This window comes from Bombina bombina, chromosome 1 (assembly GCF_027579735.1).
Source record: "Bombina bombina isolate aBomBom1 chromosome 1, aBomBom1.pri, whole genome shotgun sequence".
NCBI lineage: Eukaryota > Metazoa > Chordata > Amphibia > Anura > Bombinatoridae > Bombina > Bombina bombina.
The window spans coordinates 201,469,896-201,482,603 of record NC_069499.1 but is presented as its reverse complement, the minus strand read 5'-3'; the positions used below and the strand labels follow the sequence as shown (position 1 = coordinate 201,482,603).

Sequence of the window (12,708 nt, the reverse complement as noted above, 5' to 3'; positions counted from 1 at the left end):
TGTATTTTCTTTATTTGAATAAATATTTGTACTGCTCATTTGATTTATGTCTGCAGTTTTGCATAAAACATTTGTGGAGGGTATCAGTTGACTCCACAAAAAGTACAGAAAACAGAGATCGACACCAAATCATTCATCACACAGAAATAATATGGCCCTCTGGATGTAACAAATAAAATCATTACAAAAGATGTGAAAATCAAAATTAAACTCTTATGATTTAAGTAGAGTAGTTAATTAAATTTAAAACATTCTCAAATTCTACTATCAAATTTACTTTGTTCTCTTTTGTTGTAGAGCATACCAAGGAAGGGTCAAGAAAGAGCACATGGTGAATAGTGATGTCGCGAACTGTTTGCCGGAGAACAGTTCCCGGCGAACATAGCTTGTTCGCGTTCGCCGCTGTGGGCGAACATATGCGATGTTCGATCTGCCCCCTATGTGTCATCATTGAGGAAACTTTGACCCTGTATCTCACAGCCTTCTGACACATTTGAGCCAATCAGCAGCAGACACTCCCTCACAGACCCTCCCAGCTCCTTGGCAGCAGCCATTTTAGATTGATTACGATCTTGCTTTCTTAGTGAGAGGAGCTTTAGTGTTGCTGCTGCTGACATTATAGGGAAATAGATAGCTAGGCTAGTGTATTTAGTGTCCACTACAGTCCTGAAGGACTCATCTAATCTCTGCTGTAAGGACAGCACCCCAAAAAGCCCTTTTTATGGCTATAACTTCAGTCTTTTTTTTTATTTTATTTTATTTGCATTTGCCTGGCTTTCAGCCTGTGTGTGAGGCTCACAGCATATACCGTGATTAGTGCCACCACTGATATCTGCTTAACATTAGTGTAAATTTAACCAACAAAACTTTTAAATCATTTTGCTAGTGTAATCTAATTTCATTTTCCATCAGGCCTGTGTGTCAGGCCCACATCATATAGTGTGATTAATAGCTCTTTTTTCCACCACTTATATCTGGTGTAACATTAGTGTAAAAAAAAATGTTTAAATTTTTTTACATCAGTCCTCTTCTAGTGTTATTTAATTTTAGTTGCCAGGCCAGCCAGGCTGCCATTAGTGCCAGCCTGTGTGTCAGGCTGCCAGCATATACTGTGCCTACTTCCATCCTCAGTGCCAGTCCACCACTCCTATCTGGTGTAACATTAGTTTAAATTTTGTAAAAAAAAACTCTTACATCAGTCTTCTAGTGTTATTTAATTTTAGTTGCCAGGCCAGCCTGCCACTAATGCCAGCCTGTGTGTCAGGCTGCAAGCACATACTGTGCCTACTTCTATCCTGAGTGCCATCACTCCTATCTGTTGTAACATTAGTATAGCTTTTTTAAAAAAAAACTTTTACATCAGTCTGCTATTGTTATTTAATTGCAGTTGCCTGTCTGCCAGCGTGTGTGCCAGGCCCACTTTCCAACTAGTGCCACGAATCATATTTGTTATAACAGTAGTGTAAATATTTTAAATAAAAACTTTTTTGACTGTGAATCATCAGTCTGCTAGTGCAATTGAATTGCAGTTGCCTGCCTGCCAGCGTGTGTGCCAGGCCCACTTGCCAACTAGTGCCACCAATCATATTTGTTATAACAGTATTGTAAATATTTAAAATAAAAACTTTTTTGACTGAGAAACATCAGTCATGTAGTGTAATTTAATTGCAGTTGCCTGCCTGCCAGCGTGTGTGCCAGGCCCACTTGCCAACTAATGCCACCAATCATATTTGTTATAACAGTATTGTAAATATTTAAAATAAAAACTTTTTTGACTGAGAAACATCAGTCACCTAGTGTAATCTAATTGCAGTTGCCTTCCTCCCAGCGTGTGTGCCAGGCCCACTTGCCAACTAGTGCCACCAATCATATTTGTTATAACAGTAGTGTAAATATTTAAAAAAAATATTTTTTGACTGTGAAACATCAGTCTGCTAGTGTAATCTAATTGAAGTTGCCTTCAATGTATCTATCTATCAAATCTATCTATCTCGTGGTTGTGCAAATGGACTGTTTGCGGTTGTTTGCGGTGCGTTACACAGGGAGTTTGGTCTGTCACTGTGAAGCGGGTGTAACCCTTACACTACCTGATCGATACAACATCATACCTGATGTTTTAAAGCACGTTATTCCAAACAATTTAGGAATGTTAGGTGATTTAGCCCCTTTATGGGTTAAAACCAGACTCTGCATCAACTATGTAATTTTCCGTGGGAGTTTTGCCATGGATCCCCCTCCGGCATTCCACAGTCCAGGTGTTAGTCCCCTTGAAACAACTTTTCCATCACTATTGTGGCCAGAAAGAGTCATTGTGGGTTTTAAAGTTCGCCTGCCTATTGAAGTCAATTGCGGTTCGCCCGGTTCGCGAACGTTTGCGGAAGTTCGAGTCCGCCGTTTGCGAACTTAAATTTTTATGTTCGCAACATCACTAATGGTGAACACTGTATGGCAACAATGTTTTCAATAATGTATAGAATTGCAATCATAATGCTGAACAGGTGTAAATAAATAAAGCATGAAGAACAGGCAACTCTAGAAGGCTTTCAAATCCAGATGAACTCAATTATCCATAGAGTTTATTTAAAAGTATTTAACAAACAGTGCTTAATTAAAACGTACCTTGATTTGACTCTGTTTATTAGTCAGGTCTTCACGCATTTCATCCACAGATGAACTCAGCATTTTTGAATTCTCAGATAATTCACTAAATCTTTCTTCCCAACCTTCGTCTTCATTAGAAAGCTTTAAAAAAATAATTAAAAAAATAATAATAATAATAATAAAAAAAAAGTGATCTAACAGGGCACATTTATTTTCTCACCAAAAAAAAAAACAGAATTTATGTTTACCTGATAAATTACTTTCTCCAACGGTGTGTCCGGTCCACGGCGTCATCCTTACTTGTGGGATATTCTCTTCCCCAACAGGAAATGGCAAAGAGCCCAGCAAAGCTGGTCACATGATCCCTCCTAGGCTCCGCCTACCCCAGTCATTCGACCGACGTTAAGGAGGAATATTTGCATAGGAGAAACCATATGTTACCGTGGTGACTGTAGTTAAAGAAAATAAATGATCAGACCTGATTAAAAAAACCAGGGCGGGCCGTGGACCGGACACACCGTTGGAGAAAGTAATTTATCAGGTAAACATAAATTCTGTTTTCTCCAACATAGGTGTGTCCGGTCCACGGCGTCATCCTTACTTGTGGGAACCAATACCAAAGCTTTAGGACACGGATGAAGGGAGGGAACAAATCAGGTCACCTAAATGGAAGGCACCACGGCTTGCAAAACCTTTCTCCCAAAAATAGCCTCAGAAGAAGCAAAAGTATCAAATTTGTAAAATTTAGAAAAAGTGTGCAGTGAAGACCAAGTCGCTGCCTTACATATCTGATCAACAGAAGCCTCGTTCTTGAAGGCCCATGTGGAAGCCACAGCCCTAGTGGAGCACCGCCAGAAGGGACCCTAGTACCTATGAGAAAATCCTAGGAGTGAGCTGTGATTCTTTCAGGAGGCTGCCGTCCGGCAGTCTCATAAGCCAATCGGATAATGCTTTTAATCCAGAAGGAGAGAGAGGTAGAAGTTGCTGAGACCCAACCAAGCCCAAAGGGGAATACGATACCAAATGATGCCTTCAGAAAGACTTTTCTATGTATCAGAGCTCCACACACATGCAGCTGCATGCCATGCTGTCCTCAAAAACAAGTGCGCCATACCGGCGCGAAAATGAGGCTCTGACTATGATTAGGGAAAGCCCCTAAAGAATAAGGTGTCTAAAACAGTGCCTGCCGATATAATCATATCAAAATACCCAGAATAAATGATTCCTCAAGGCTAAATATGTGTTAATAATGAATCGATTTAGCCCAGAAAAAGTCTACAGTCTTAATAAGCCCTTGTGAAGCCCTTATTTACTATCTTAATAAACATGGCTTACCGGATCCCATAGGGAAAATGACAGCTTCCAGCATTACATCGTCTTGTTAGAATGTGTCATACCTCAAGCAGTAAGAGACTGCACACTGTTCCCCCAACTGAAGTTAATTACTCTCAACAGTCCTGTGTGGAACAGCCATGGATTTTAGTTACGGTGCTAAAATCATTTTCCTCATACAAACAGAAATCTTCATCTCTTTTCTGTTTCTGAGTAAATAGTACATACCAGCACTATTTTAAAATAACAAACTCTTGATTGAATAATAAAAACTACAGTTAAACACTAAAAAAACTCTAAGCCATCTCCGTGGAGATGTTGCCTGTACAACGGCAAAGAGAATGACTGGGGTAGGCGGAGCCTAGGAGGGATCATGTGACCAGCTTTGCTGGGCTCTTTGCCATTTCCTGTTGGGGAAGAGAATATCCCACAAGTAAGGATGACGCCGTGGACCGGACACACCTATGTTGGAGAAAAGAAGTGTAAAATCGGTTAACGTTCTACAGGTGAAAACATAACTCACCTACTTAAAGGTAGAATGGCCTGTCTCAGCAATCCTGTCTTTTTGTGTTTAAATGCCACTGTTATAGGTTAAAAGAGCAACTCAAATTCATTGTTTTTCTGTTTCAGTGCAGTTCAGTTTTAAAAAGCCCAGTGGCCTTTGTTTTCTTGGTCTCATTTGCTGAGGGGACCCTCTTCGAAAACAATATTGTGGCTATCAGAATAAATAGTCTGCCATGTCACCATACCAAAATAAGGCCTAAGAAATGAATTGCAAACTCTCAACATTCAAGGGTTAACCCTAAGATTAAATGGACAGTAAATACCTTGTAATTAGAAGATATTTCTGTTGTGAAGCTATAGAATAACATATCAGCCAAATTAACAAACAAATTAACATCATTTTAACTTCAGTTGTTTATCAACAGCTAAACTCCACCCACTATTTGCCTTATTTAGAGGAGACAATCTACTAATTAGCTGCTGTCATCATTTATTAGCAGCTGTTATCAGTTAAAGCCAGTTAGTCAAATAGATGTAGCAGGGTTAGCTTGAAAAGTCAGCAGGGTGCTTTTCATGTTCTGATTATTAGAAATTTCTCGGTTTTCAGAGCTAAATTACATAAAAAGGGGCAAAATAAATAATTAAAATATATTGCAAAGTTGTTTCATTACACATAACTTAAAACATTTAATATATAAACATATAATATCTCAAGGTGTTTGCTGTCCCTTCAACTACAAATTCCAACCACCATTCTTAACAATATATATTAAAACCATTGGCCACAACATCCTTTCACCAGGATGTCATAGATAAGGTGAGATATCTGCATGCACAACATTGTGGTCCATAATCCCCTGGTTGCGAATAAATGGTGGATACCATTGTCACTCAGAGGCAATCTTCTTAAAATTTGAGACTGTTGCACTACTCTACACACAGCCAATTTTAGAAAAACTGCAGTCACCCTGTCGGGAGAATTTACCCAGCTAAAATGATATCCATGACAGGCAAAATATATGGATTCATGTACAATTAAATCTCCTTTTACTATGTATTAATACACATTTTATGTGGGTGCAAGTTTGTATTTAATGTCCCTTCAAATGCATGTCATTGTCATCTTTGAGTATATTATGGTAAAACAACGCCATAGATTTGGGCAATCAAGGAACATTTGGTGGCTGCCTGTGATCAATTAACTCTGTTCCTGAAATACTGCCATAACCGTACAGCTGTATAATTTTTTATATACAGTATAAAGGGCACAGACTTAATAGGTTTAAGCATTGCTGATCATTAATATTTGTATGAAGTTTACCGGATATGCAAACATTGATGAAGGTAAGGACATCCTATAATAAATACTGATGTAAACAATTATCCCTCAAGCATGAAGATGGACTTATAATGGTGATATATATTTGGCTAATACCCTGATTACAACCAGGGCTAGTCATGCACATGTTTATGACAATTGCCTTTTCAATCATTTTCTCATGTTTTTAATAAAAAGAAAAAAGGTGTGTTAATTTGTTTGCTATTATTACTGCCCACATAAAACACACATTGCTTTTGTATTATATTCATGGGGCTGTTCCTTGCTTATAGCTTAAAAAATTGTTTCTACTACTAAATAATAGCAGATCTCTTGGCTTCTTTATGTGCTGTGTTTTGTGGTGGAAATTTGGAAATTTATGCTTACCTGATAAATTTATTTCTTTTACGATATGAGTCGTCCACGGAATTCATCCTTACTTGTGGGATATCGCCTCCTGGTCAGCAGGAGGAGGCAAAGAACACCACAACAGAGCTGTATATATATAGCTCCTCCCTTCCCTCCCACTCCAGTCATTCGACCAAAGTTAGGAAGAGAAAGGAAAAGCCAAGGTGCAGAGGTGTCTGAAGTTTAGCAAAAAATAAAAAGACCTGTCATATAAAAACAGGGTGGGCCGTGGACTCATCGTATCGTAAAATAAATTAAAAAAATTAAATTCAGGTAAGCATAAATTTCTTTTTCTTTTACAAGATGCAATGAGTCCACGGAATTCATCCTTACTTGTGGGATACAATACCAAAGCTACAGTACACGGATGAAACGGGAGGGACAAGACAGGGAACATAAACGGAAGGCACCACTGCTTGAAGAACTTTCCTCCCAAAAACAGCCTCAGACGAGGCAAAAGTATTGAATTTGGAAAATTTGGAAAAAGTGTGAAGAGACCACCAAGTTGCAGCTTTGCAAATCTGTTCAACAGAAGCATAATTTTTGAATGCCCACGAGGAAGCCACCGCCCTAGCGGAATGAGCCGTAATTCTTTCAGGAGGCTGCTGTCCAGCAGTCTCATATGCAAAACGGATGATACTCTTCAGCCAAAAAGAAAGAGAGGTAGCCATAACTTTTTGACCCCTACGCTTCCCAGAAAACACAACGAACAAGGAAGAAGATTGACGAAATTCCTTAGTTGCCTGTAAGTAAAACTTCAAGGCATGGACTACGTCTAAATTATGTAATAGACGCTCCTTCTTAGAAGGATTAGGACACAAGGAAGGAACAACAATCTCCTGATTAATGTTCCTACTAGAAACAACCTTAGGAAGGAAACCAGGTTTGGTACGTAACACTGCCTTATCCGAATGGAAAATAAGATAAGGGGAATCACATTGTAATGCTGAAAGCTCAGATACTCTGCGAGCAGAAGAAATAGCAACCAAAAACAAAACTTTCCAAGATAACTTAATATCTATGGAATGCATAGGTTCAAACGGAATCCCTTGAAGAACTTTAAGAACTAAATTCAAACTCCAAGGCGGAGCAATAGATCGAAACACAGGTCTGATTCTAGTCAGAGCCTGACAAAAGGATTGAACGTCTGGGACATCTGCCAGACGCTTGTGAAGCAAAATAGACAAAGCAGAAATCTGTCCCTTTAATGAACTTGCAGATAACCCTTTCTCCAATCCTTCTTGGAGAAAGGACAAAATCCTGGGAATCCTAACCCTACTCCATGAGTAGCCTTTGGATTCACACCAATAAAGATATGTACACCATATCTTATGGTAAATTCTTCTAGTAACAGGTTTACGAGCCTGAATCAAAGTATCAATGACCGAATCAGAGAACCCCCGCTTAGATAAAATCAAGCGTTCAATCTCCATGCAGTCAGTTGCAGAGAAACTAGATTCGGATGATGGAAGGGTCCCTGAATGAGAAGGTCTTCTCTCAATGGGAGTCTCCACGGTGGCAGGGATGACATGTCCACCAGATCGGCATACGAAGTCCTGCAAGGCCACGCAGGAGCAATGAGGATCACTGAAGCCCTCTCCTGTTTGATTCGAGCAATCACCCGGGGAAAGAGAGCAAACTGAGGAAACACATAAGCTAGGTTGAAGGACCAAGGCACTGCCAAGGCATCTATCAGTTCGGCCTGGGGATCCCTGGATCTGGACCAGTATCTCGGAAGCTTGGCATTCTGACGAGACGCCATAAGTTCCAACTCTGGATCAGGGTAGAGAACACCTCCGGATGAATTTCCCACTCCCCTGGATGGAAAGTCTGTCTGCTCAGGAAGTCTGCTTCCCAGTTGTCCACCCCTGGGATATAAATTGCAGACAGATGGCAAGTGAGTCTCCGCCCACCGTATGATTTTGGCTACTTCTGTCATCACCAAGGAACTCCTGGTTCCTCCCTGATGATTGACGTAAGCCACTGTCGTTATGTTGTCCGATTGGAACCTGATGAAATGGGCCGAAGCCAGCTGAGGCCATGCCTGAAGCACATTGAAAATGGCTCTCAGTTCCAGAATATTGATTGGAAGAAGAGACTCTGCCTGAGTCCATACACCCTGAGCCCTCAGGGAGTTCCAGACCGCTCCCCAGCCCAATAGGATGGCGTCCATCGTCACAATCACCCACGAGGGTCTGCGAAAGCATGTCCCCTGGGATAGATGATCCCGTGACAACCACCAAAGAAGAGATTCCCTTGTCTCCTGATCTAGATGAATTTGAGGAGACAAGTCTGCATAATCTCCATTCCACTGCCTGAGCATGCTCAATTGCAGTGGTCGGAGATTAAACCGAGCAAAAAGAACTATGTCCATTGCCGCCACCATCAATCCAAGTACCTCCATACACTGAGCCACTGACAGCCGAGGATTGGACTGAAGGGCTCGACATGTATTCATGATCTATAATCTCCTGACCTCTGTCAGAAAAATTTTCATGGATAGAGAGTCGATGAGAGTTCCCAAGAAGGGTACCCTGGTTTGTGGAATTAGCAAACTCTTTCCCAGATTTATCTTCCACCCGTGAGTCCTCAGGAAGGAGAGAACAAGGTCGGTATGAGACCTTGCTAGCTGATAAGATGACGCCTGTATTAGAATATCGTCCAGATAAGGCGCCACTGCAATGCCCCACGGCCGAAGAACCGCCAGCAGAGACCCCAGGACCTTTGTGAAAATTCTGGGTGCCGTGGCCAGACCAAAAGGCAGAGCCATGAACTGGAAATGAGTGTCCAGAAAGGCAAACCTCAGGAACTTGTGATGATCTCTGTGGATAGGAACATGAAGATATGCATCCTTTAAGTCCACGGTAGTTATAAATTGACCCTCCTGGATCAACAGAAGAATGGTACGAATAGTTTCCATCTTGAAGGATGGAACTCTGAGAAACTTGTTTAGACTCTTGAGATCTAAGATAGGTCTGAAAGTTCCCTCTTTTTTGGGGACTACGAACAGATTGGAATAAAAGCCCTGCCCCTGTATAGGAACGAGACAAATTACTCCCATGGAGGAGAGGTCTTTTACACAGAACGCCTCTCTCTTTATCTGGTCTACAGACAATCGAGAAAGAAGAAACCTTCCTCTGGGGGGAGAATTTCTGAATTCCAACTTGTATCCCTGAGACACTATTTCTAATGCCCAGGGATACTGAACATCTCTTATCCAAGCCTGGATGAAGAAAGACAGTCTGCCCCATACTAGATCCGGTCCCGGATCGGGGGCCAACCCTTCATGCTGACTTGGGAGCAGCGGCAGGCTTCTTGGATTGCTTAACCTTGTTCCAAGATTGATTTGGTCTCCAGGTAGATTTGTCTGCAGGATAGTTACCTTCTGGTTTAGAAGAAAAGGAAGAGGGGGTTCCTTTAAATTTTCAAAAGGAACGAAAATTACTCTGACGACCCCTCTGTTCGGACTTCCTATCCTGAGGGAGGGAATGACCCTTACCTCCCGTGATGTCGGAAATAATCTCCTTTAAGTCAGGCCCAAACAGGGTCTTCCCCTTGTAAGGTAAAGCCAAAAGCTTAGATTTAGACAATACATCCGCAGACCAAAACTTTAACCATAAAGCTCTACGTGCTAGGATGGAAAATCCTGAACTCTTAGCTGCCAGCTTGGAAATCTGAAAGGCAGCATCTGTAACAAAGGAGTTAGCTAACTTAAGAGCCTTAATTCTGTCTTGTATTTCTTCCAAAGAAGTCTCGGTTATAAGAGATTCTTCTAAGGCATCAAACCAAAAAGCAGCCGCAGTCGTAACTGTGACAATGCAGGCCACCGGTTGTAATAACAACCCCTGATGAACATAGATCTTTTTGAGGAGACCTTCCAGTTTTTTATCCATAGGGTCTTTGAAGGCACAACTATCCTCAATAGTCCGTTTAGCCAAAGTGAATATAGCTCCCTCCACCTTAGGCACCGTCTGCCAAGAATCCCTAATAGCGTCAGCAATAGGGTACATCTTCTTGAAAACAGTAGGAGGGGAGAATGGAATACCCGGTCTCTTCCATTCCTTAGCCACCATTTCCGAAGTTCTCTTGGGAACAGGGAAAACATCAGAATAAGAAGGGACCTCTAAATATTTGTCCATCTTACTCAATTTCTCTGGAAGGACCACAATTGGGTCACAGTCGTCCAGAGTCAACAAAACCTCCCGGAGAAACAGGCGGAGGTGTCCATGCTTAAATCTGAAGGACATTATGCCCGAATCCGTCAGGGGCAAATTACTTCCCGAGTCAGAAAGTTCCCCCTCAGACAGAGCTTCCAAACCCCCAATTCAGAGCCCTGGGAGGGTACATCGAAAATCGCCATCAAGGCATCAGAAGCTGCATGGACCACATGGGCCTCTTTCCTACTGCGCTTGCCTTGCAGTAAAGGTAAAGCACATAACACCTCTAAAAGAGTAGATGACATCACTGCAGCAATATCCTGCAGGGTGAACGCCGCAGACGCCGTTGAAGAACAAGGCATCGCCTGAGCGAGTGGTAATGGCTGTGACGCTTGGAGAGAAAGTTGCGGCATACTCTGAACCTCAGCAGAATCCTGAGAAACATCCGCTTTAGACATATCTTCATTAAAGAAAATACGTTCCCTAAACTGTAAAGTCCTTTCAGTGCATGAAGGACAAAAAGTAACAGGGGGCTCCACATTAGCATTCAAACATAATGAACATGTGATGCTTTGCAAATCCATATCCTAAACAAGAATGAATATGGTGCTATTAATAAGCTTCAACAAAAATATAAAAAAAACAGTCTGTCTATGCAATTGTTTTTCTTTTATATAAAAAAAACTGAGAAAAATGGAAAGGTTCTATGTCCAAAACTAAGGCAGCTATAAGCTTGTTTGATTTATAATGCGCTTATAATTGCTGCTCTAAACACTGTTATGCTTTACTCTAGAAGCGTTCTGTGCCTTTAACACTCATATATATTTTACAGAAAAAGAACTAGTGTAAAAAGTTAAACAAAACTTTAAACTAAACTAAACACCAGTGCACCTCGCCACAGCTCCGCTGCGGCGCCTACCTGCCCCCATGACACAGTGACACAAACAGTGCACTTAAGAGCGCCTGCTTTAATTACTAGAACCATGCGGTCTCGACAAGCGTCCGGGAAACACGTCCTCTGCAGATCTCAGCCAGAAGAAAGTGCGCGGCTTCAAGACGCATCCGGTCTGAAGCGCGCAAAATCAGCCCCGCCCCTCGTGGTCGGTAATCAGAAAGAGGGCCTCTTGTAGAGTAAAAATGGCCGGAAAGAAAAATTATAAGCGACCACACCTAGATTATCTGAAGCTAAAACAGCTTATCCCAGTACTTCTCACAGCCGCTAACCATAGTAAAAACACGTTACACACACATGCATCACGGAGCCGCTTTCTCAGATTTATCCTTAGCTCCCCAGCGTCAACCAACAGCCCTGATTAGAATAACGTCACCGTAGGAGCCAAATGAACATAATTAGCCCCACTACGTGACACTGACAGTCAGCATTTCACATTGTCCCTTGAAATACACTGTACCACCAATTTGTGTCAGGTTTAAGCTCCATACGATAGGCAACCACTACAGCCCTTTTCTGAGAAGGTCTATCACCTTCTCTTTATGTCCTGACTACTTGTTCAATTGCCTTCCTTCTGAAAGTAGCTTCACTGCAACCAGGTTTTTGTGTAAAATATTGCATATGGGGTGTGGTAGAGGTGCCAATAGTAATAGGAGAGATGTTCCCTAATTTGAGATTTCACATCACGGTTGTGGGACCTAGATACATTAAATTGTCCTCTTTTTGTGTAAACAGATGACTATTTTGATGACTGTTAATGGAACATTGATACTGCATGTTTGTAATAATGATTTAGATTATGTGGACCAAATTACAACATTTTAGCCATTTTTAAAGCTGGGCTAGTAAGCACTCTAAGCCAGGACTAGAGCTATATGCTGAAATGAGTAGGCTTTTTATTCATGACACACATTCTCCTTATATTCTCCTTATATTTTGTTCATACTGCTAATAAAAGCTATGTTGTATTATAACTTTACTGCTCGCTGGATCCTTGAATGATTCTTCAGCTAATGGGTTGCCAGTTTCTTTGGCTGAGCAGCCGCCTATATTCCCCAGGTAGAGTGATGCTGACAAGATAGAGGTACAAGTCGGAGTATCCTTGTTACGAGTGCCGTATGTGTTTCGTTTTTTGCAGCATCTGATTGGACAAGGTTTGCCACATGTTCAGGACATGACCGAGAGTGAGGCTCATTGTTCGCTAATCGATAGACAGCTGCTGCACACAGTCACTCAATGTAGGAAAGATGTATAGCCTGGTGCATGAAGGAATGTCCTAATGCAAGCTGTTAACGGAAAGCAAGTCTCTCCCCTTAAGTTTGATTTGCCAGTGACAAGAGTAGCATTTCAGGTGCCATATGTTTATGTTTTAAAAAGTAACTAACTTTCCAGTGTGTGTGGTGATTCTACACTGAATTGTATTATTATTAATTGAG

The 12,708-nt window shown here is 41.4% G+C and overlaps 1 protein-coding gene across 1 annotated transcript in view; it reads right to left on the bottom strand.

Annotated features, from left to right (window-relative positions):
- Window positions 1-12,708, bottom strand: part of MIA2 (MIA SH3 domain ER export factor 2) — a 598,301-nt gene that overhangs the window by 241,807 nt on the left and 343,786 nt on the right. Inside the window, exon 15 of the mRNA XM_053711462.1 lies at window positions 2,620-2,742. Within this exon, the coding sequence (XP_053567437.1) occupies window positions 2,620-2,742 (123 nt within the window). The remainder of the gene's footprint in view (window positions 1-2,619; window positions 2,743-12,708) is intronic.